We start from the raw sequence: 19,404 nt of genomic DNA, 5'->3' as shown, positions 1-19,404 counted from the left end.
ATGAGGGTTTATGGAAAATTATGTCAAAATTTGGTTCTCCAGAGAAGTTCATCAATATCATATGTGAGTTCTGTGACAGTGCTCTGCTTGGTTCTGGATAGTAGATGATGCTCTTAAGATTGTTGGTCACCAATGGAATGACACAAGGCTGTGTCATTGCTTCCATGCTTTTTAACATGATATTTTCAGCCATGTTATCAAATGCCTTCACAGAGAATGAACTTAAGTCATGGTCAAGCTACTACACTGTTGGTAAATTTTTCAGTTTGAAAAGGCTACAAACCAAGCCCATAATAGAGGAAATGTTGATTTATTCTCTTGTGTTGACAGATGACTGTGCATTCAGTGCAGCCTATGAAGTTGTTCTCTGCTGCTTGTGCTAATTTTAGTCGAACAATTAACACCAAGAAAACAAAGGTGCTCCATCAGCCAGTACCACCTTCCATATGTGGAACCACTGATTACAGCAAATGGAGAAGTTTTTAATACTGTAGATAAGTTCACTTAACTTGGGCAGTGTATTTTTCTGGGGCAGTGAACATTGACAATGAAGTTGACACATGCATTGCCAGAGTTAGCTCAGTTTGAAAAGCTATGGAAAAAAAGTGTGGGAGAGAAGGAGGGTCTACAGAGCTGTTGGGCTGACCTCATTGCTATATGACTATGAAACCTAGACAGTCTACCAATGACATGTCAGGAAACTGAATTGCTTCCATTTAAGTTGTCTTAGGAAGATTCTGAAGAACACATAGGAGGGGAGACTAGATATTTAAATCCTATCTTAGCCTAAACTGCCAAGCATTCAGAAGGTATTAAAGAAAGCACAACTATGATAGGTTGGCCACATTGTTAGAATGTCCAACAAAAGCTTGCCAAAGAAGACTTTTATGGAGAGCTCACAGGGCAAATGCTCATAAGGGGATCATTAGAAGTCCCTCTTAAGAACTTGGGAATTTGATTGTGTAACATGGGAGACAATGGCATAGGGACTGCCCAACATGGTGTGCCCTCCTCAGAGGGGGTGATGAACTCTATGAGCAAGGCAGAATTGAAGCAGCTCAGAGGAGATGCAATATGAACAAGTTTAGAGAACCTTTCCCAGGTGTTCACATGGACTATTTGTGTCTGATCTATGATAGAACATTCCAAGCTCTAACTGTTCTGATCAGCCACAGTCGGACACACTAATTTGTCTCAGATATTTTGGTCTTCTTCAATAGTAAAGAGTAAGAATTGCCCAGCTCCTACTATGTGCCATCTAATGTAATAAGCATTTTTAAAAATAAGAGACTATATTAACTTTTTTTAAAACCTTAATTTTATTTATTCTTTTATATAACCATACACTTTCTCATACATAATGGCACCTATATTTTTTTCATAGTTATTAACCCTTCTGCTTTCTTAACTTTACTAAACATTCCTACTTACCTCTTATATAGAATGATTAAGGAATGGTTATGTGCTTTTATTAGCCAAACTTTGATTAGTATTCTTAATTTTAACTTTCACTGAGTTGCATAATTATAATATGTGGTAATATATTTTGTTTCCATACTACCACATTATTTGCACAACAGCAATTTAATGACTAATGTGATGGGACATAAGCAAATACATATGTTATTCTGCCAGCTAATTCTCAGTTTTTCTTTTTCACACAGAAATACCTGCCTACTGATATCTCAGAATCTGGCATACATCCCATATATTTTTGTGGTGCTCATTATATTGAAATGTTGCTGAAGACAGAGGTTCCACTTGTCTTTTCAGCTTTCCATATGTCCGGATTCACCCCATCACAGGTAAGCACTTCAAGAATCTTATTTTCTTTAACTGATAAATCAAGGATACTTTTAAAAATTCAAATTCTCAAGTCTTAGAATATATATATATATATATATATATATATATATATATATGTATGTATGTATGTATATGTATATATGTGCGTTTCATCTTGAATTTACCAATTCAGATTGATCATTTACTGTTTCCTCTTTATTAAAAAATCAATGCAATACTTCTCATCATTATGGAACTTTGCAGTAGTTCACTGGTAAACATCCTTCCAATTGTGATTAAAGATTCTCTGATTCTGGAACTCTGCTATAATTTGAGGAAGGTAGCCTAGACCTTTAGAATACAATTTAGGCAACCTAAGTTCTTTTTTTTTTTAATTGAAATTTTATTTTATTTTTTCCAATTACTTGCAATGGTAGTTTTTCAAAATTCACCCATTTGCAAATTTAAGTTAAAATTTTTCTATCAACAGGTACATTCATGTTTAACATTTTTACATATTAGTCTTTATGTGAAAGAGGAGTTACAGCTAAGGATAGAAAAAGCCAAGAGAAAGAAAGGGGAAAACATAAAAGACTTTTTTAAAGTGGAAATAGTATGCTTTGCTCTTCATTAAGACTTGTTAATTTTTTTTCCTCTGGATATGGATGGCATTGTCCTTAGCAGGTCTCTCAGGGTTGTCCCATATCTCTAAAATGCTGAGAGGAGATGCATCCATCATTGTTGATCATTTCACAGTGTTGTTGTTAATGTATGCAGTGTTCTCTTGATTCTGCTCACTTCACTTAGCATCAGTTCATACAAGTCTTTCCATGCTTGTCTAGAGTCCAACTACTCATGATTTCTTATAATACCTTAGTACCCCTTAACATTTACATACCATAATCTTTTCAACCATTCCCCAGTTGATGGGCGTCCCCTCAATTTCCAAGTCATTGCCACTACACAAAGAGCTGCTAAAAATAATTTTGGTCATTGAGACTTTTCCCTGTTTTTATGATTTCTTTGAGACCTAGTATTGGTTTTGTTGATCAATGGATATGATTAGTTTATTGCTCTTTGGGCATAGTTCCAGATTACTCTCCATAATGGCTGGATCAATTCACAACTCCAGCAACAGTGCATGAATGACCTAGTTTTCCCACATCCTCTTCAACATTGGCCATTTTCCTTTTTTGTCATCTTAGTCAATCTGATGTGGTACTTCGTTAGTTCTTTTAATTTTCATTCCTTTAATCAATAATGATTTGGATGATTTTTTTCATATGATTATAAATAGCTTTAATCTATCTGAAAATTGCCTGCTCAAATTATTTTACTATTTATCAATTGGCAAATGACTTGTAATCTTATAAATCTGATTCAATTCTTCATATATTTTAGAAATGAGACCTTGTCAGAATACTAACTGTGAAAACTGTTTCCCAGTTTTCTATTTTCTTTATGATCTTGACCGCATAGGTTTTATTAGTGAAAAAATATTAATTTAATAGTCAGAAATATCCATTTTGCAATTTACAATGTTCTCTATTTCTTTTTCATTCATAAATTTCTCCCCTTTCCAAAGATCCAACAGATAAAGAATTTCTTATTCTCTTAATTGGTCTACAGTATCACCCTTTATTTCTAAATTATTTACCCATTTTAACCCTATTTTGGTATAGGGTATTAAGACATGGGTCTCTGCCCAGTTTTTGCCATACTATTTTCTAGTTTTCCTAGCAGTTTTTGTCAAATAAAGAGTTCTTATACCTGAAGCTAGTGTCTCTGGGTTTGTCAAACAGTAGATTACTATAGTCATTTAGTACTGTTTCTTTTGTACCTTCTCTGTCTATCAGTACATTACTCTATTTTTTAACCAGTACCAGGCAGTTTTGATAACTGATACTTTATAATAGTTTTAGATCTAGTACAGCCAGGCCACTTTCTTTTGCACTTTTAAAATTCAATTCCCTTGATATTCTTGACTTTTGTTGCTCCAGATGAATTTTGTTACAATTTTTTCTAGCTCTGTAAAATAATTTTAGATAGAATTTTCATTTTTATTTTATCAGCTCAGCTTAACCATGAGCAATTGTTATTTTTTCCAGTTCTTTAGATCTGACTTTGTGTGAAAAGTATTTTATAATTGTGTGCATACAGTTTCTGGGTGTGTCTAGGGAGGTAGAGTCCCAATTATTTTATGTTGTCTACAATTACTTTAAGTGGAATTTCTCTTTTTATCTTTTGCCCTTGGACTTGTTGTTCATATATAGAATTACCTATGATTCATGTGGGTTTATTGTATATCCTTGCTGAAGTTGTTAATTGTTATAAGTAGTTATTAGTTGATTTTCTAGAGATCTCTAAGTATATCATCATATTGTCTGCAAAGAGTGAAAGTTTTACGTTTTCATTGCCAATTCTGTTCTCTTCTTCTTAAAGGTAATATTTCTAATACTTTATTGAATAGTAGTGTTTCACCCTTGTTTCACCCCTGATCTTACGGGAAATATTTCTACTTTATATTACATATAATGCTTGTTGATAGTTTTAGAGAAATACTACTTATTATTTTAAGGAAAACTATATTCCTATACTCACTGGTATTTTTAATAGAAATGTGTATTATATTTTGTGAAAGGCTTTATCAGCAAATATTGAGAAAATCACTGTTAATTTTGCTATTGATTTGCTCAAATATGTTGATTGTTTTCCTAATACTGAATGATCCCTGCCTACGAGGTATGAATCCTATCTGATCATGGTTTATTATCCTAGTAATAATTTGTTGTAATTTCTTAGCAAAAAATTTATTCAAGATTTTTACTTCAATATTCATTAGGGAGATTGGTCTATAATTTTCTTTGTTTTGGCTCTTCTTGGTTTATATGTCATACCATATTGATGCATAAAATGTTTGGTACAATTCACTTATAAATCCATATGGATAGAGATTTATTTCCTTAGGGAGTTTAATGATGATTTCTTCAGGTTCTTTTTTTTCTGAAATGGGGTTATTTAAGTATTTTATTTTTTTCTGTTAATCTGAGTAGGTTATGTTTTTACAAATATTCATCCATTTCACTTTGATTGTCCGATATTTTGTCATGTAGTTGGGTAAGTTATTTCCAAATTATTACTCTATCTCCTCATTGGTGGTGAATTCACACTTTACATTTTTGATACTGGATTTGGTTTCCTTACAAACTATGTTCTAATCCATGCTTTGTTGCTAACGGTGGGCTTCAATTAGATCAGTCACAAACCTTCTCCATTCCTCAGTTTGTTTATCAAGAAGCTTCTGTCATCTTTAAAGCTTTTTGTTTCTATGACTATATCTGCAATAGCTGGGGGAGAGAGGAAGGAATTTTCCATCTATTCTTATATTTTGTACTTTTTATATTTTGTCTATTTGTATTTTGCATCTATATTTTGTACCTGGCTTCAGCTTATTCTCTTTCTTCTGGGGTTGAGGCTGCTGTGTTCTTGAGTCCCTGGACTTAAAAGCAAACTAGACAATAAATAAATATATAGCATCCAGTTGCAGCACTAAAATCTTGGACTCACTTTCTAAATAGTGAGTCTCAATTTCCTTCATTTTTTTTTTTGATTTGCGCAAGTTAATGGGGTTAAATAACTTGTCCAAGGCCATACGATTAAAGTATTAAGTGTCTGAGGCTGGATTTGACCTCAGGTCCTCCTGATTCCAGGGTCTCTGTTCTATCCACTGTACAACCTAGCTGCCCTAATTTGACTTTTTTGACCTTAATATTCTTCTCAACTTCCCACATTTTCACATCCCACTTAACTGATCAGTTGTTGAATTTTGCTATTTCCACTCCAACAACCCCTTTCCTATTCAAAGCTATTTCTCAGCTATGTATGGCCTCTTCACAAAAATTTACCATATATTAAGACATTAAAATCTCATAAACAAATTCAGAAAAACAAAGATATTAAATTCATCTTTTTTTCTGTTCACACTGCAATAAAAATACAATCAGCAAAGGACTTTTGAAGTATATATTAAAAATTAATTGGAAATTAAATAACCTAAGTGTTAGTGTAAGGGTAAAAGAGTAAAAGAAAAAAGCATAGAAACAATACTTTCATTACAGATAATGACAACACTAAGTCTACATATTGAAATTTTGGGGATGCAGCAAAAGTAGTGCTAATGGAAATTAATGTAAACTTACATTAATAAAAAAAGAAAAAGAGCAAATAAACAAATTGGTCATGCAACCAAAAAAATTTAAAACCTCTTAATTAAAATACCAAACTAGAAATACTGAAAATTACAGGAATTACTCAGAAAAAGCAAATAAAATATATATTCTATTGGGCAATTTGATTTTTTAAAAAAGGAAGAAAAATTAATTACCAATAACATAAATGAAAAAGGTGAATGCTTGGCTAATGAAAATGAAATAAAAGCAATTATTAAAAGATATTTTGCACAATTATGTGCCAGATGGATTTGCAACTGAATTCTACCAAACTGAAAGAAAAATTAATTCTAATATACATAAACTTTTTGAAATAATAACAGTGGAGCTGCTAGGTGGCATAGTAGATAGAACCTCTTGACCCCAGTGCTCTAAGTTCAAATCCAGCCTCTGTCACTTAATAATTACCTAGCTGTGTGACCTTGAGCAAGTCACTTAACCACATTGCATTGCCAAAAAAAAGAATAAAGTCTAATATATAAACCAGAGAGAGCCAGAACAGATAACAGAAATTATAGGCAAATTTCCCTAATGAATACCAGTGCAAAAATTTAAATATACTATCAAGTAAATTAAAGCAATATATTACAAAGATCATACACTATGACCAGACTGGATGTATACAAGGAATGCAGGGTTCATTCAATTTTAGGAAACCTTTAAGCACAGTTGACCTTGCCTATAATAAAGGTAGTAAAAATTGTATGATTATTTTCAATAAATATTAAAAAAAAGTTTTTGACAAAGCACAACACTCTTCCCTACTAAACATTTGGAAGCATAAAAATAGATGGAATATTTCTTTTCCTTTTCAGTACTATCTATCAAAAACTGAGTTAGCCTTCTTTTGATTACAAGATCAGGAGTGAAGCAAGATTGTCTTTATCACCATTGCTAATCAATATTGTAATAGAAATGTTAGTTATAAAAATAAGAAAAGAAAACATAAAAGTAAACAGATGAGAAAAGAAAATTATCACTTTTCACAAACTTAATGGTTTTCTTAGAGGATCCAATAGAGTAAATCAAAAAACTTAGATGAAACTATTAAACACTTCAGCAAAGGGGCAGCTAGGTGGTACAGTGGATAGAGCACCGGCCTTGGAGTCAGGAGTACGTGGGTTCAAATCTGGCCTCAGACACTTAATAATTACCTAGCTGTGTGGCCTTGGGCAAACCACTTAACCCCACTTGCCTTGCAAAAACCTAAAAAAAAACTTCAACATAGTTGTAGGCTATAAAGTAAGTTCACACAAATAATGAGGATTTCTCTATATAACCAATAAAATTCATTAATGAGAAATTCCATTTTAAATTAACCACAGTCAGTATAAAATATATACTAAAACACTGGAACTATATGAACACAAATATAAAACATTTTACCCAAATAAAGTCATAGCTAAATAATTAGAGAGTCTTAATTGCTCCTAGATAGGAAGAGCCTATATAATTAAAATGATATATCTCCATTTTCTTATTCAATGCCATACCATTCAAACAAAGAATTTTTGAGCTAGAAAGATTAATAAATTTGTTTGGAAGAACAAAAGGTGAAAATACCAAGGGAATCAGTGGTTAAAAAAATTAAAAAGGGAGTCAATCTAGCAATACCAAACCTTAAACTATGCCGGCAAAGCTATAATCTCATTTACCAAATACTAAGATTAACTCAAAATTGGTATGTTATTTAGACTTAAAAGGTGTCAAAGTAGATGCCTATCAGCTAGGAATGGCTAAATACATTATAGTATATGAAGATAAAGATACATGGAAAGACTTATATGAACTAAGGTAAGTGAAATAAACAAATCCAGAAAGATGGTATTCACAATGACCAGCAACAGTATAAGTGGAATTATGTATATATGTTATTTATACATGCATGTATTTCTATGTATATGTACATATTTACATATATTCAAAATAAGCATGAAGAAAATAAATATGAAATAGTTCAATAAGAGCCCTTTTGAAGGAAAGGACACTAGGATTTCAGGGAATTGGTTTAGGCTTTATGTAGTAAAAGGTGATGGAGTTGCATCTTAAAGGAAGTAAAACATGTGTAAGACAAAAATAAGGAGAAAGTGCACTCTAGTATAGGGGACACTAATGCAGAGGCATGAAGATTAGAAATGGAATATCTTATGTGAGAAGATCTTTTGACTCACTTGCTGAATTTGGAAAGGGTAGTCTATTCTAGAGGCCATATATAGCCTTTAGAGTTTATTAGAGAAGGAGGTGACATAGTCAAATTTGTGCTTAAGTAAAATCACTTTTATTTCCAATGGACTGAAGTAGTAAAAAATTGAGGCACAGAGACCAAAAAAGGCCAAATGCCATGAAATTGTAATAATCCTAGCAAAAAAGAAAGTTTGGTCTCAGCAATCTATGTGGGGAGAAAGAAATCTCCCTTCCTTTTAAGGTATAGGACCATGGTTGTAAATGTTGAATTTAATGTTAGAGATTTTGGTATTTTTGGTTGTATTTGATTATATTTGCTAATTTTTTTTCTCTTATTCCTTTTTAGTCTTTATCATTCAGTTAGGGAAAAAGATACAATTGCAAACATAGATGTTATACAAACAAAAACTATCAATAAAATTTATTTAGGTCAAGATTTCTAACTTAATTTTTTTTAATTTTTTTGTTTGTTTATAGATTTGTCAACAATGGATAACTCAGTGTTTCTGGAATTACTTGGATTGGATTGAAATCTGTCACTACATTGCCATTTGTGTCTTTCTGGGTCCTGATTACCAGATATACATATGTATATCTATATTAAAACATTTACAGCAAGACATTCTAAAGCATACCCAGTCTCAGAATTTACAGGTTTTTCTTAAGGTAAGTCTACTTTTAATTTCATGGGCACCATATAAATTAAATATTGCATTATTCTTTAAGTGGAGTGTTTTATGCCGAATCATCTCTCTCTATATGTATATGCATTTATGTACTCATTTAGATGTATGCATGTATGTTTTGTGTATAAATTTATGGGCAGAGAATTCACAGACCTATATCTTTCTATTTAATTTATAGAACAATATTATGAAAAGTGGGCAGTCTTAATTCCTTCCCCATTTAGTTTTTTTGCTGTTGCCAAAAAGATTTTCCTCTGTGACATTGTCTTTATTTCTAATCAATAATAGGGCTCTTTAGTTACTTTATATTTGATAAAGTATGATGGAAGACTATGTACCAATATATTCAAAAGAAAATCATTTGGAAGTTACTAAGTTTGAAAGCTGTCATTTCTTTGAAATATTCAATACTAAAATTCAGTCTGAAATATAGTTTCATACTTTTTCATTTTGCTTAATTAATTATGAAGTGAATTTCACTTAGAAATGTTAATAATTAAATGATGACAAGAAAAAAACATAATTTACTTTTCAGGAATTTTATTTGGTATTATATGATTAGGTCACTGAATATGGAATCAGAAGGCAAGTTAAAGCAATAATTTTCATTAACTGGTATTATCTTGAGCAAGTCACTATGATCTATTTCAATTCTATTGGTAATTAAAAAAGGGAGGGGAAGAATTAGACTTTATGAGCTTTTAAATCTCTTTCTCATACTAAATACTTAGTATTCTATGAATATTTAAATACCAGAAGACATTTATCAGACTGAATATACTAAATGCATTATTAAATAAATTTTATCATTTCTTGAATTTTAATATCTTGTGGTTATAAGTCATTGATTTGATTAGCTGCCCTGAAAATATTCTATGCCACTCTTCCTTATGTCCAACATTATGTCCAGCATTAAAAAGTAGGCAATTTTTCCCCCTGTACCTCTGTGGGTAAGGGCTTCATAGACAGTTTTTCACAGTCTACTTTCTTTCACAACTTAGTTCATTCTACCTCAGACACTCTCTTCCTCACATGTACTTTCACATTTTCTTTACCTTAATATCTTATCTTCCCCGCCTTTTTCTTTACCTGTTTTACCAAGAAAATGTTTCCCTCTCCCTGCCTTTTTACTACTTTTTCATTGCTCCATCTATTATGAATCTTAAAACAATTTAATCATGTTTGACAAATTTGAACAGTAAAGTAATACATCTTTGTCAAAGAAAAGAGTTGTTTTATATTTTTGAAATAATATTTTATTAAGAACACACTTGACATAGATAAGGGAAAAAAGACATTACAAAACTCAAATTTCATAACAAGAATTAGAAAACTCAGAACATCTGGACCTTCTGAGGAAGAAATAATGTTCCTTGCCTCTACCCTGAACTCTACCCAGCTTCCCTCTGGATACAATGATAATCAAGCCTCTAAACAGATTCTAAGGCTACAGAACCCACAAAAAAAAGATAGAATGGACCAATTTTCCAACTTGAGATATCTTGGAGGGATGTCAGGAAAGGTCTTCCTCTCTGTGGTGAAGGGGGCGCATATGTCTTAGTGCAAGTGGGTTCAGAGGAAGGCAGCAAGAAACTCTAAGCTGCAGCCCAGTTCAGTAATTAAGGTCCCCTGGATCCTGGTTCAGAAGGCCTTCAGCACAACAGACCAACTGAGAGGCATACAGGGCCTGCATAGAAGGAAAATTATGAGCCCCAGAACTCTAGTGAAACCAGTGCAACTAGCCCAGGCAACCCAGTGGGGAATATAAATTGAATGCAAACCCAAAAAGTCCTCTTGGAAGAGTTCAAAAAAGTATTTTTAAAAATCAAGTCTAAAAATGGGAAAAAGAAATGAGAAGTATACAGTAGAGAGTCAATAGCTTAGAAAAGGAAGCACAAAAATTGAAGGTAGAAAATAACTCCTTCAAAAACACAATTGCCTAAATGGACAAAGAAAACAATTCTTCAAAAATAAAATTGGGCAAATGGAAAAAGACAATAATTCCTTTAAAAATAGAATTGAATAAATGGAAAAGGAGATGAACAAGCTAGATGAAGAAAATAATCCCTTAAAAATTAGAATTGGTCAAATGGGAGCTAATAATTTTATGAGATTTCAAGAATCAGTTAAGCAAAATAAAAACAGTGAAAAAATTAGAAGAAAATGTAAAATACTTCATTGGAAAAACAACTAACCTGGAAAAATACTTGAGAAATATTTTAACAATTATTAGATTACTGGAAAGTGATCATGATAAAAAGAGCCTGGAAAATAACTTTCAAGAAGTCATTAAGCAAATCTGCCCTGATATTCTAGAACCAGAGAATAAATTAGGACTTGGTAGCTTCAAGTTTAAGGAATCATAGGACCTAGAATATTATATTCCAAAGAGTAAAGGAGCTTGGATTATAAACAAGAATCAATTACCATACAAAACTGGGCATATACTTTCAGGAGAAAAAAAATGGACATTCAAAAGATATGTGTTTTCCAAATTTTCCAGTTGAAAAGACCAGAATGGAACAGAAAATTTGATCTTCAAAGCTAATACTCAACATACATAAAAAGGTAAACAAAAAGAAAAAAATAAGTTATACAGTAAGATTAAACTGTTTCCATACCTACATGTGAGGATGATACTTATAATTCTTGAGAGCTGTATCTCTATTAGAAGGAGTATGTTTACACAGATGGTGTGCAGGCATAAGATGTTGATGTGATATTTTAAAAATGTATAAATAAGGATTTTACTGAGAAAAGAGGAAAGGAATAAGGGTTAAATTACATTACATGAAAAGGCACAAAGGACATATTACAGTTAGAGGGAAAGAAAGGAAGGATTGAGAATTTCTTAAATCTTACTCTCATTGGATTTGGCTCAAAGGAAATATAAAAACTCAGTTGGTTTAAATTTTATCTACAAGGAAGTTGGAGAGAAAAGGTGGAAGAAAAGGTAGAGGGACTGATGGAAGGAAGACTAAATTGAAGAATGTGGTTGTCAGAAGCAAAACACTGGTGAGGAGGGATAGAATGAAAAAAGAGAGAAAAGTACAAATGGAGTGGTGGAATATGATGCAGGGTAATACAGCATTAGTAGTAGTTAGTAATCATAACTGTGAATGGGATGAACTATCCCACAAAGCAGAAAGAAGGTAGCAGACTTTATTAAAAACCAGAACACTGCAGTATTTTGTTTACAGGAAACATATTTGAAGCAGAGAGGCACACACAGGTTAAGGTAAAGCCTAGAGCAGGATAATATTATACTTCAACTGAAGCAGAAACACAAAACACACAGGAATATCAATTCTGATCTCAGACAAAACCAAAGTAAAAATGACCCAATTAAAATGGCTAAGGAAGGAAATTACATTTTCCTAAAAGATACCATAAAGAGTGAAGTATGACTGCACCAAGCTGTACAGCATCCAAATTCTTAGAGGAGAAGGTAAACAAGCTATAGGAAGACATAGACAGCAAAACAATAGTTGTGGGAGGACCTCAACCTTACTCTTTCAGAACTAGATAAATCTAACTACAAAATAAACAAGAAAAAAGTTAAAGAGATAAATAGAATTTTAGAAAAGTTAGATATAGTGAGGGGTGGCTAGGTGGCGCAGTGGATGGAGCACCAGCCCTGGAGTCAGGAGTACCTGAGTTCAAATTCGGCCTCAGACTCTTAATGATTACCTAGCTGTGTGGCATTGGGCAAGCCACTTAAGCCCCATTGCCTTGCAAAATCTAAAGGAAAAAAAAGTTAGATATACTAGACCTATGAATAAAATTGAATAGGGAATATAAAGAAATTTACCAGTTTTTCAGTAGTACATGGCACCTTCATAAAAATTAACCATGTAATAGAGCATAAAAACCTCACAATCAAATGCAAAAAGGCAGAGATAGTAAATGCTTGATTATCATAATGCAATAAAAATTACATGTAATAAAGACCATGTAGAGATAGAATAAAATTAATTTGAAACTACATGGCCTTATTTCAAAGAATGAGTCAAACAAAAAAATCAAAGAAATAATCTTATCTAAGACAATGACAATAATGAGACAATATATGGATGCATCCAAAGAAGTCATTAAGAAAAAAAAATTAAATCTCTACATGCTTACATGAATCAGAGAACGAGGATATCAATGAATAAATAGTATGCAACAAAAAAGTGAGGAAAAAAATCCCAAATAAATACCAAATTAGAAATTCTGAAAATCAAAGAAAATTTTTAAAAAATGAAATAAAACTATTGATCTAATATATAAAAGAAAAATGTATGATTTATGAAAAATAAACCTTTGCTTACTTTGATTTAAAAAATAATGAAGAAAATCAAAATTTATCATTTTTAAAAAATTAAAAAGCTGAATTCACCACCATTGAGGAGGGAATTAAAGTAACAATTTGGTGCTATTTTGCCCAATTGGTTGCCAATAAAACTATTTGACAATCTAAGTGAAATGGATGAATGTTTACAAGAATATAAATTTCTCAGATTAACAGGAGGAAACAAAGCACTTAAATAATCCCATTTCAGAAAAAGAAATTGAACAAGACATCAATGTCCTTAAGAAAAAAATCTCCAGAGCCAGATGGATTTGCAAGTGAATTCTCCCAAACATATAAAGAATGATTAATTCCAATACTATTAATTAATTAGTAGTATTAATTAATTAATTCTAATACTATTAATTCCAATACTATTCCAATACTATACTATTCCAATACTAGTTTATTAAACTCTTTGAAAAAAATGGTGAATAAGTTCTGCCAAATTCCTTTTATGACATCAATATGGTACAGATACCTAAACTAGGAAGAGCCAAATCAAAAAGAAAAGGGAAAAAAAAAATATAGACCATTTTCCCTAATGAATTTTTCTTAAAATTTTAGCAAAATGATTGCAATTTATTACTAGGATAACAATGTGATCAGATAGGATTTGTACCAAAATTTTAGGAATGAGGTTCAATTTTTTCTTTTAAAATTTTTCATTGATAGAGTTTGTTTTTTATATTCCCCAATTTCTTGTAGTCCTTATCTCCAGTTTATATAACAAAGGTTTTTAATTTTTTAAAATGAAGAATAGGAGGGAAAACTCACAGCAAAACAGAAGCGGCAGATGTTGGGGTTTTGTTTTCTACTTTAATTTATACTTTTATTCACATATGAATGGATTAAATAATCCAATAAAGGTTATAAGATTTATGTTTATATTTTTATCCTTGTCTCTAATATGGCTTTCTTTTTCTGAGTTGGTATTTTTAAAAAATTCTCTTTAAAGATAGTAATTTTTCTTAAGTTACTTTTGCCTAATCTATTTTAATAAAAACCTATTTTCATTGATTCTCTTCTCTTTCCTCTAAATTCCTCCCTCCCTTTATTCCTCACCTGATAAATGATCAAAGGATGAATAGGCTGCTCTTAGAAGAAATCAAAACTATGAACAATCAGATAAAAATACTCTAAATCACTGTTTAGAATAATGCAAATCAAAGCAATTTTGGAGTACTACCTCACATTTATCTTTTTGGCTCATGTGAAAGAAAAGGAAAATAACAGATACTGGAAACATAAGGGCACCAATACATTGCTAGTCGAGTTTTGAACTGGTCCAGCCAGAAACAACTTACAGCTATGCGCAAAGGACACACTTTTTTACTCAGAAATAACACTGCAAAGACTGTATGCCAAAGAGATTAAAGAAAAAAGGAAAAGGACCTATAAAATTCAAAAATATTTATTGCAGATCCTTTTGTGGTGGCAAAGAATTAGAAATTTAGGAAATCTCAATCAATTTTAGAATGGTTGAACAAGTTTTAGTATATGATTGGGATGGAATTCCATCATAAGAAATTATGGATAGGATGATTTCACCCTACCCATATGCAAACTGAAGTGAGCAGAACTAATAGAACACTGTACACAGAAACAACAATATTGTAATGATGGTCAATTATGAAAGATTTTACTTTCATCAACACAATGATACAAGACAATTCCAAAGGACTTAGAATGAAAAATGGTATTTTTTTTTCTTCATAGGAAAGGATTGTTTTTCATTTTCATTATTTTTTGTCTACCCCCCCCTTCTGAACATTACTAATACAGAATTGTTTTAAGTGACTTCGTAGTTATAATGGGTATCATATTGTGTGCCTTCTCACTGGGTTGGGGAGAGATATAAACTGGAACTTTTAAAAAATGCTATAAAAATTAATTTTTTTTCATTCTCCTTAGCCCTTTTGTCATCCTTTCTTCTGGTTTTTGGAATTTACTTATTAATTCCTTTTTCATTCTTCTTTTTACATAATTTAATCCTTCCTTTTTTCTTTCTCCATTAGTTGATTATAATCCTCCCTTTCTCTTCTCTCCTCTAATTTATTTTGTTATTTGTAAAATATTTTAATTTTTTTAAACAGGATTTTTATACTTTGTTAACTTTATTAATTCTAAACTTCAATCTGTCTATTCTAAATCTTCCATTCTTGTACCTTATACACCATTATTATTTAATCTTTCTCACAAATTTTTTTTTCTCTTGTTTTCTTGGAGAGATTTGCTAAGGCATATTCAAGTTTTTCAATTTTGTCAATAACCTCTACAGGCTATCCATTCTTCTTCGAAGATTTTTATTTCTCTCTTGTATCATTAGGAGCATCCCACTATGATCACATACTCTCTTGGATATCCACAATTTTGCTGTCTCATCACATGTTACTTCATTTTTCTTTATCTTGTTATTTCTGAGTTCATTTATATGTCATCTTTCATTCTGTTATTAATAAGTAACCTGTTGATTTATCTGCCTGATCTCAATTTTTTAAACACAGTTTTCTTCTCATCTCAATAAAATCGAGGTTGAAACAAAGATCACTATTATACATCTAAGAATGGTTCAATATTAGGAAACAATCAGCATCATTGACCATATCTATGACAAAACTAATAGAAATCATATGATTCTCTCAATAGATGCTGATAACACTTAAAATACAAACAAACAAAATACAACAGCCATTCCTTGGTAATCTCATCAGCTCCATTATTTCAGTGATCATTTCAGTACACATGATTTTCAGTTTCATTTACCTCACCCTAGTCTCTCTTCTGTACTCCAGTTATACATCAGTCTTTAGGAAATCTCAAATTGCATGTTACACTAGGTGTAGTTATTTTTACAAATTAAGAATCTCTACTCTTATAGTTATGTTTCTAAATTTACATTAGTGAAGAGGAAAGCTTATGTAGATAAAATTATAAGTCATGGAAATCTTAAAAATAAGCTTCTATGTTCTTCCTCTTATTGAACTCATATATTTATATTTGGTTATTATTATCACAAAATTCTTATTGCCATGGAAGTTTTCCTTGCAATGTATTTATAAGATATAAATTTCTAAACAAATGAAAGTTGTTTTCATCATTTACATCTATATTGCATAGAAAAAGCAATTTGTAGCCCTTATGATGTAATTTTTTATTCTTATATGTGATTATTGAGAACTGTTTTAATTGTTTCAAGTAGTTTATTAAGTTGATTTTTTAGAATTCTCTTAAGTATGCCATATTATGTGTAAAGAGTAAAACTTTTGTTTCCTTCAAGATGTTACAGGTTAATTCTAAAGTGAAATTGTTTATGTTGTTTTCCTATTTTATCCTCTTTAAAAATGGAAGATGGGTTTTTAGAGGTCTCAAGATTCTCTATTAATATAACATTATACATTCACTGTATCATTTCCTACAGCTGTTGCATATCAGCAATGTCAGCTCTCTATAAAAATTCATTAGATCTCTTCCTTGACTCAAATATTAGCAACTTCTCTACAAAAATGAAAATTAAGTGCATCTACTTAAATTCTATTGCCATAAAAACATCAGTGCTATCACAAAAACAACTTTAACTGATTTAGCAGCAGATGAGAGATGATAGACACCAAATTTAAAAAAAAAATATTGATGATTAGAATGCTCCCCATTAGCTATTTAAAAGAAAAAATATGTTCCAACGAAAGGCTGCATATTATAGCAAAATCAGTTGATAATTACAAAAACTCAGATTAATTTCCAACCAATCAAGAAAATGTCAAGAAATTTCTTGAGTTGCAGCTGTTATTACCAGTAGATGTTGACAGGATGAAGAAAGAAAGATGAGGTTAAGGGACACAGATTGAATATTAACTCTATAAAAGTAGCCATTGCTTTAAAATAAATTCTGTGGATAGGTTGATCTCAATCAGAAATAACTTTAGTATAGTGGTAATATTCACAGGTATTCTTTCAGTACTAACCTGTATATTTTTCTCTAGATCATCCTCTTCCTCAACCTCCTTATTCATTTTGTTGATGTTTTATAAAATAATGACATTTGTTGGAATAGCTTTGAGTGCTCTTATAAGGGCAAATAGACTCTTTTTGAGTTTATTTTAAGATTGTCTTCCTGTAATCAACTCAACTTTCAATTTCATTTTATTTCAGAACTCAGTAACAACTAATATTGACTCATAGTTTGGTTTCTGGGTAGGCATACCATTTAAGTATATAGTAATCTACTCTAGTAGACTATTAGAACTTCCTAAGTGCTGTTCTCCTTCCTCTCAGACTAGAATTTTTTTTCTCACAAAATATTTGAAGGTTTAAATTTCCACTTAAGTGTACGGTCCCTCTGCCTCTTCACTCTGCCAGTTTCTAAGCTGTTTGTAACTAGAGTAGAAAATTAGAGAGCCTTATAAAACTCCTCTTAAATGTTCTTCAGTGAAAGTTTGCTTTCTGCAAATTCAGTTTAATTCAACAAACATTTAATTGTCTACATTTTGGGGGCAAACATTGGACCTGACTCTGGATATAAACACGAAGTAAATATATCCTTCCTTCAAAAAAGCTGCAGTGTTCTACAAACCCCATCATTTATAGTAAGATCCTATTTGACATAGCCTTCTCCTTTTTTTTAAAAAAAAAACAGAATGAGATCAGTTTTGAAGATACAGGATTGTCCAAAACTGATCTCATTCAGAATTCAATTTTTCCTCCTTCTGCATTTACCTTAAAAAAATAAAATTTGAAAAGGATTATGTTCTTAGCTCATCATCTCACTGTTGGGCAATTTTGTTCTATGATTGGTATAAATATCACCTTTTTCCAGAGAAAAGAATAGAAAAAATAAGATTTAAAGTTTCGCCATCTCTTTGTTGTCAATTATTATATTCTCATCTACAACTGAAGATCTTGTCTCTTCTTTGATTCTCCTTTTGAAACAATATAACAAACTCACTACCATTTTTTGTCTTTAGCTTCTCTATGCAGCATTAACTCATTATGAACTTTAGCATCCCTAACTCTATGACATGTCACACCTTTATCAGTGTACTCTATTAACTTCCCTCACCTCCATCTTTCTGTACATTTAAAAATCTTAAGTTGTTTAGTGAATTCTCTATTTATATTCTTCAGGTTTTTTTCAGATAAATCCCATTTTTCCTCTGTATTGAAATTGTTTTCTTTTAGGCCTTCAGAATTTCATCTCTGAGTAATCCTTCTTTTAATTCCTCCTATGCTGATTTTCCCTGTAGAAAATTTTTATCTATGGAACTTTGCTAATCCTTCCTTTGAACTGTTTGAAATCTGCTTTTCCCAAATATTGTGTGCACTGTCAGACTATTAGCAAAATTCCTCCCTTCTGTCCTAAACCCCATGGAGGATTGGTCCATTTCTCCTAGTTTCCTTTCCACACCAGCAACTGGTTTCTATTAGAATTTCTTTATTAGTTTCTCTCCTTCTTGAAAGATGACATATCATCACTAAGGTAAGAGAAGAAGTTATTAACTGTTCCTTTTATATGCTGAGAAAGCGCTGGCAGATTTCTGGGAGATTGAAGTCCCATTTAACTCTTGCATCATATCTCATGTTCAGGCTTTGAATCTGTTTCTCTTCTCTTATTTTCCTTTGTCCCAAGTGATCTGAAATATATTCCTTTTACAAAATCAATTCTATTTCTCCCTTTAACCATCTAAATATTTTCTGTCATGCTCCTCACCTTTGGTTTCTATATTTCGTCAAATGAATATACGTTCTTAATATAAAATGTTATTCCATCTCTACTCCCCTTATCACTTCCCCCAACACACACACACATGCACACACACTCACATACATACAAAATTTTACATGTCCTGTTTCTTTTGAAGAAAGAGTATATATGTTGAAATTCATAGTCAAGACATGGACTTTTTCTGAAATCCACTAAACCCTATAAGATCAAATTTCCTCATTGCATTAAGATCTCTAATTCCTTTTCTTTAAACTTTTGGGATTTAAGTATAGATATTTGAGGCCATTTGTTCTATTGACTTCTTTCTTGTGAATTTCTGTTATTCATCCTCATTTGTTTCTTTTTTGTTATTTCATTTAGGAAATACACAGAAGCAGTCTTCTACCCCCCTTAACTTACAGAAATGTCCAATGATGTTATTCTTACCAGCCTCTATTAGGTAAAGTCCATCTCTGGTCAATCATT

General features: G+C 31.4%; 1 protein-coding gene across 1 annotated transcript in view; it reads left to right on the top strand.

Annotated features, from left to right (window-relative positions):
* The first annotated feature begins 1,002 nt into the window (after positions 1–1,002).
* LOC141487879 (protein broad-minded-like) overlaps positions 1,003–19,404 on the top strand; it is a 33,427-nt gene continuing 15,025 nt past the window's right edge. The window contains exons 1-2 of the mRNA XM_074187464.1: positions 1,003–1,805; positions 8,676–8,864. Coding sequence (XP_074043565.1) covers positions 1,737–1,805; positions 8,676–8,864 — 258 coding nt within the window. The 5' untranslated portion in view covers positions 1,003–1,736. The remainder of the gene's footprint in view (positions 1,806–8,675; positions 8,865–19,404) is intronic.

Source organism: Macrotis lagotis, chromosome 5 (genome assembly GCF_037893015.1).
Source record: "Macrotis lagotis isolate mMagLag1 chromosome 5, bilby.v1.9.chrom.fasta, whole genome shotgun sequence".
Lineage (NCBI taxonomy): Eukaryota > Metazoa > Chordata > Mammalia > Peramelemorphia > Peramelidae > Macrotis > Macrotis lagotis.
Note: the sequence above shows the minus strand (reverse complement) of the source record. Positions and strands in the feature narration are given on the sequence as shown.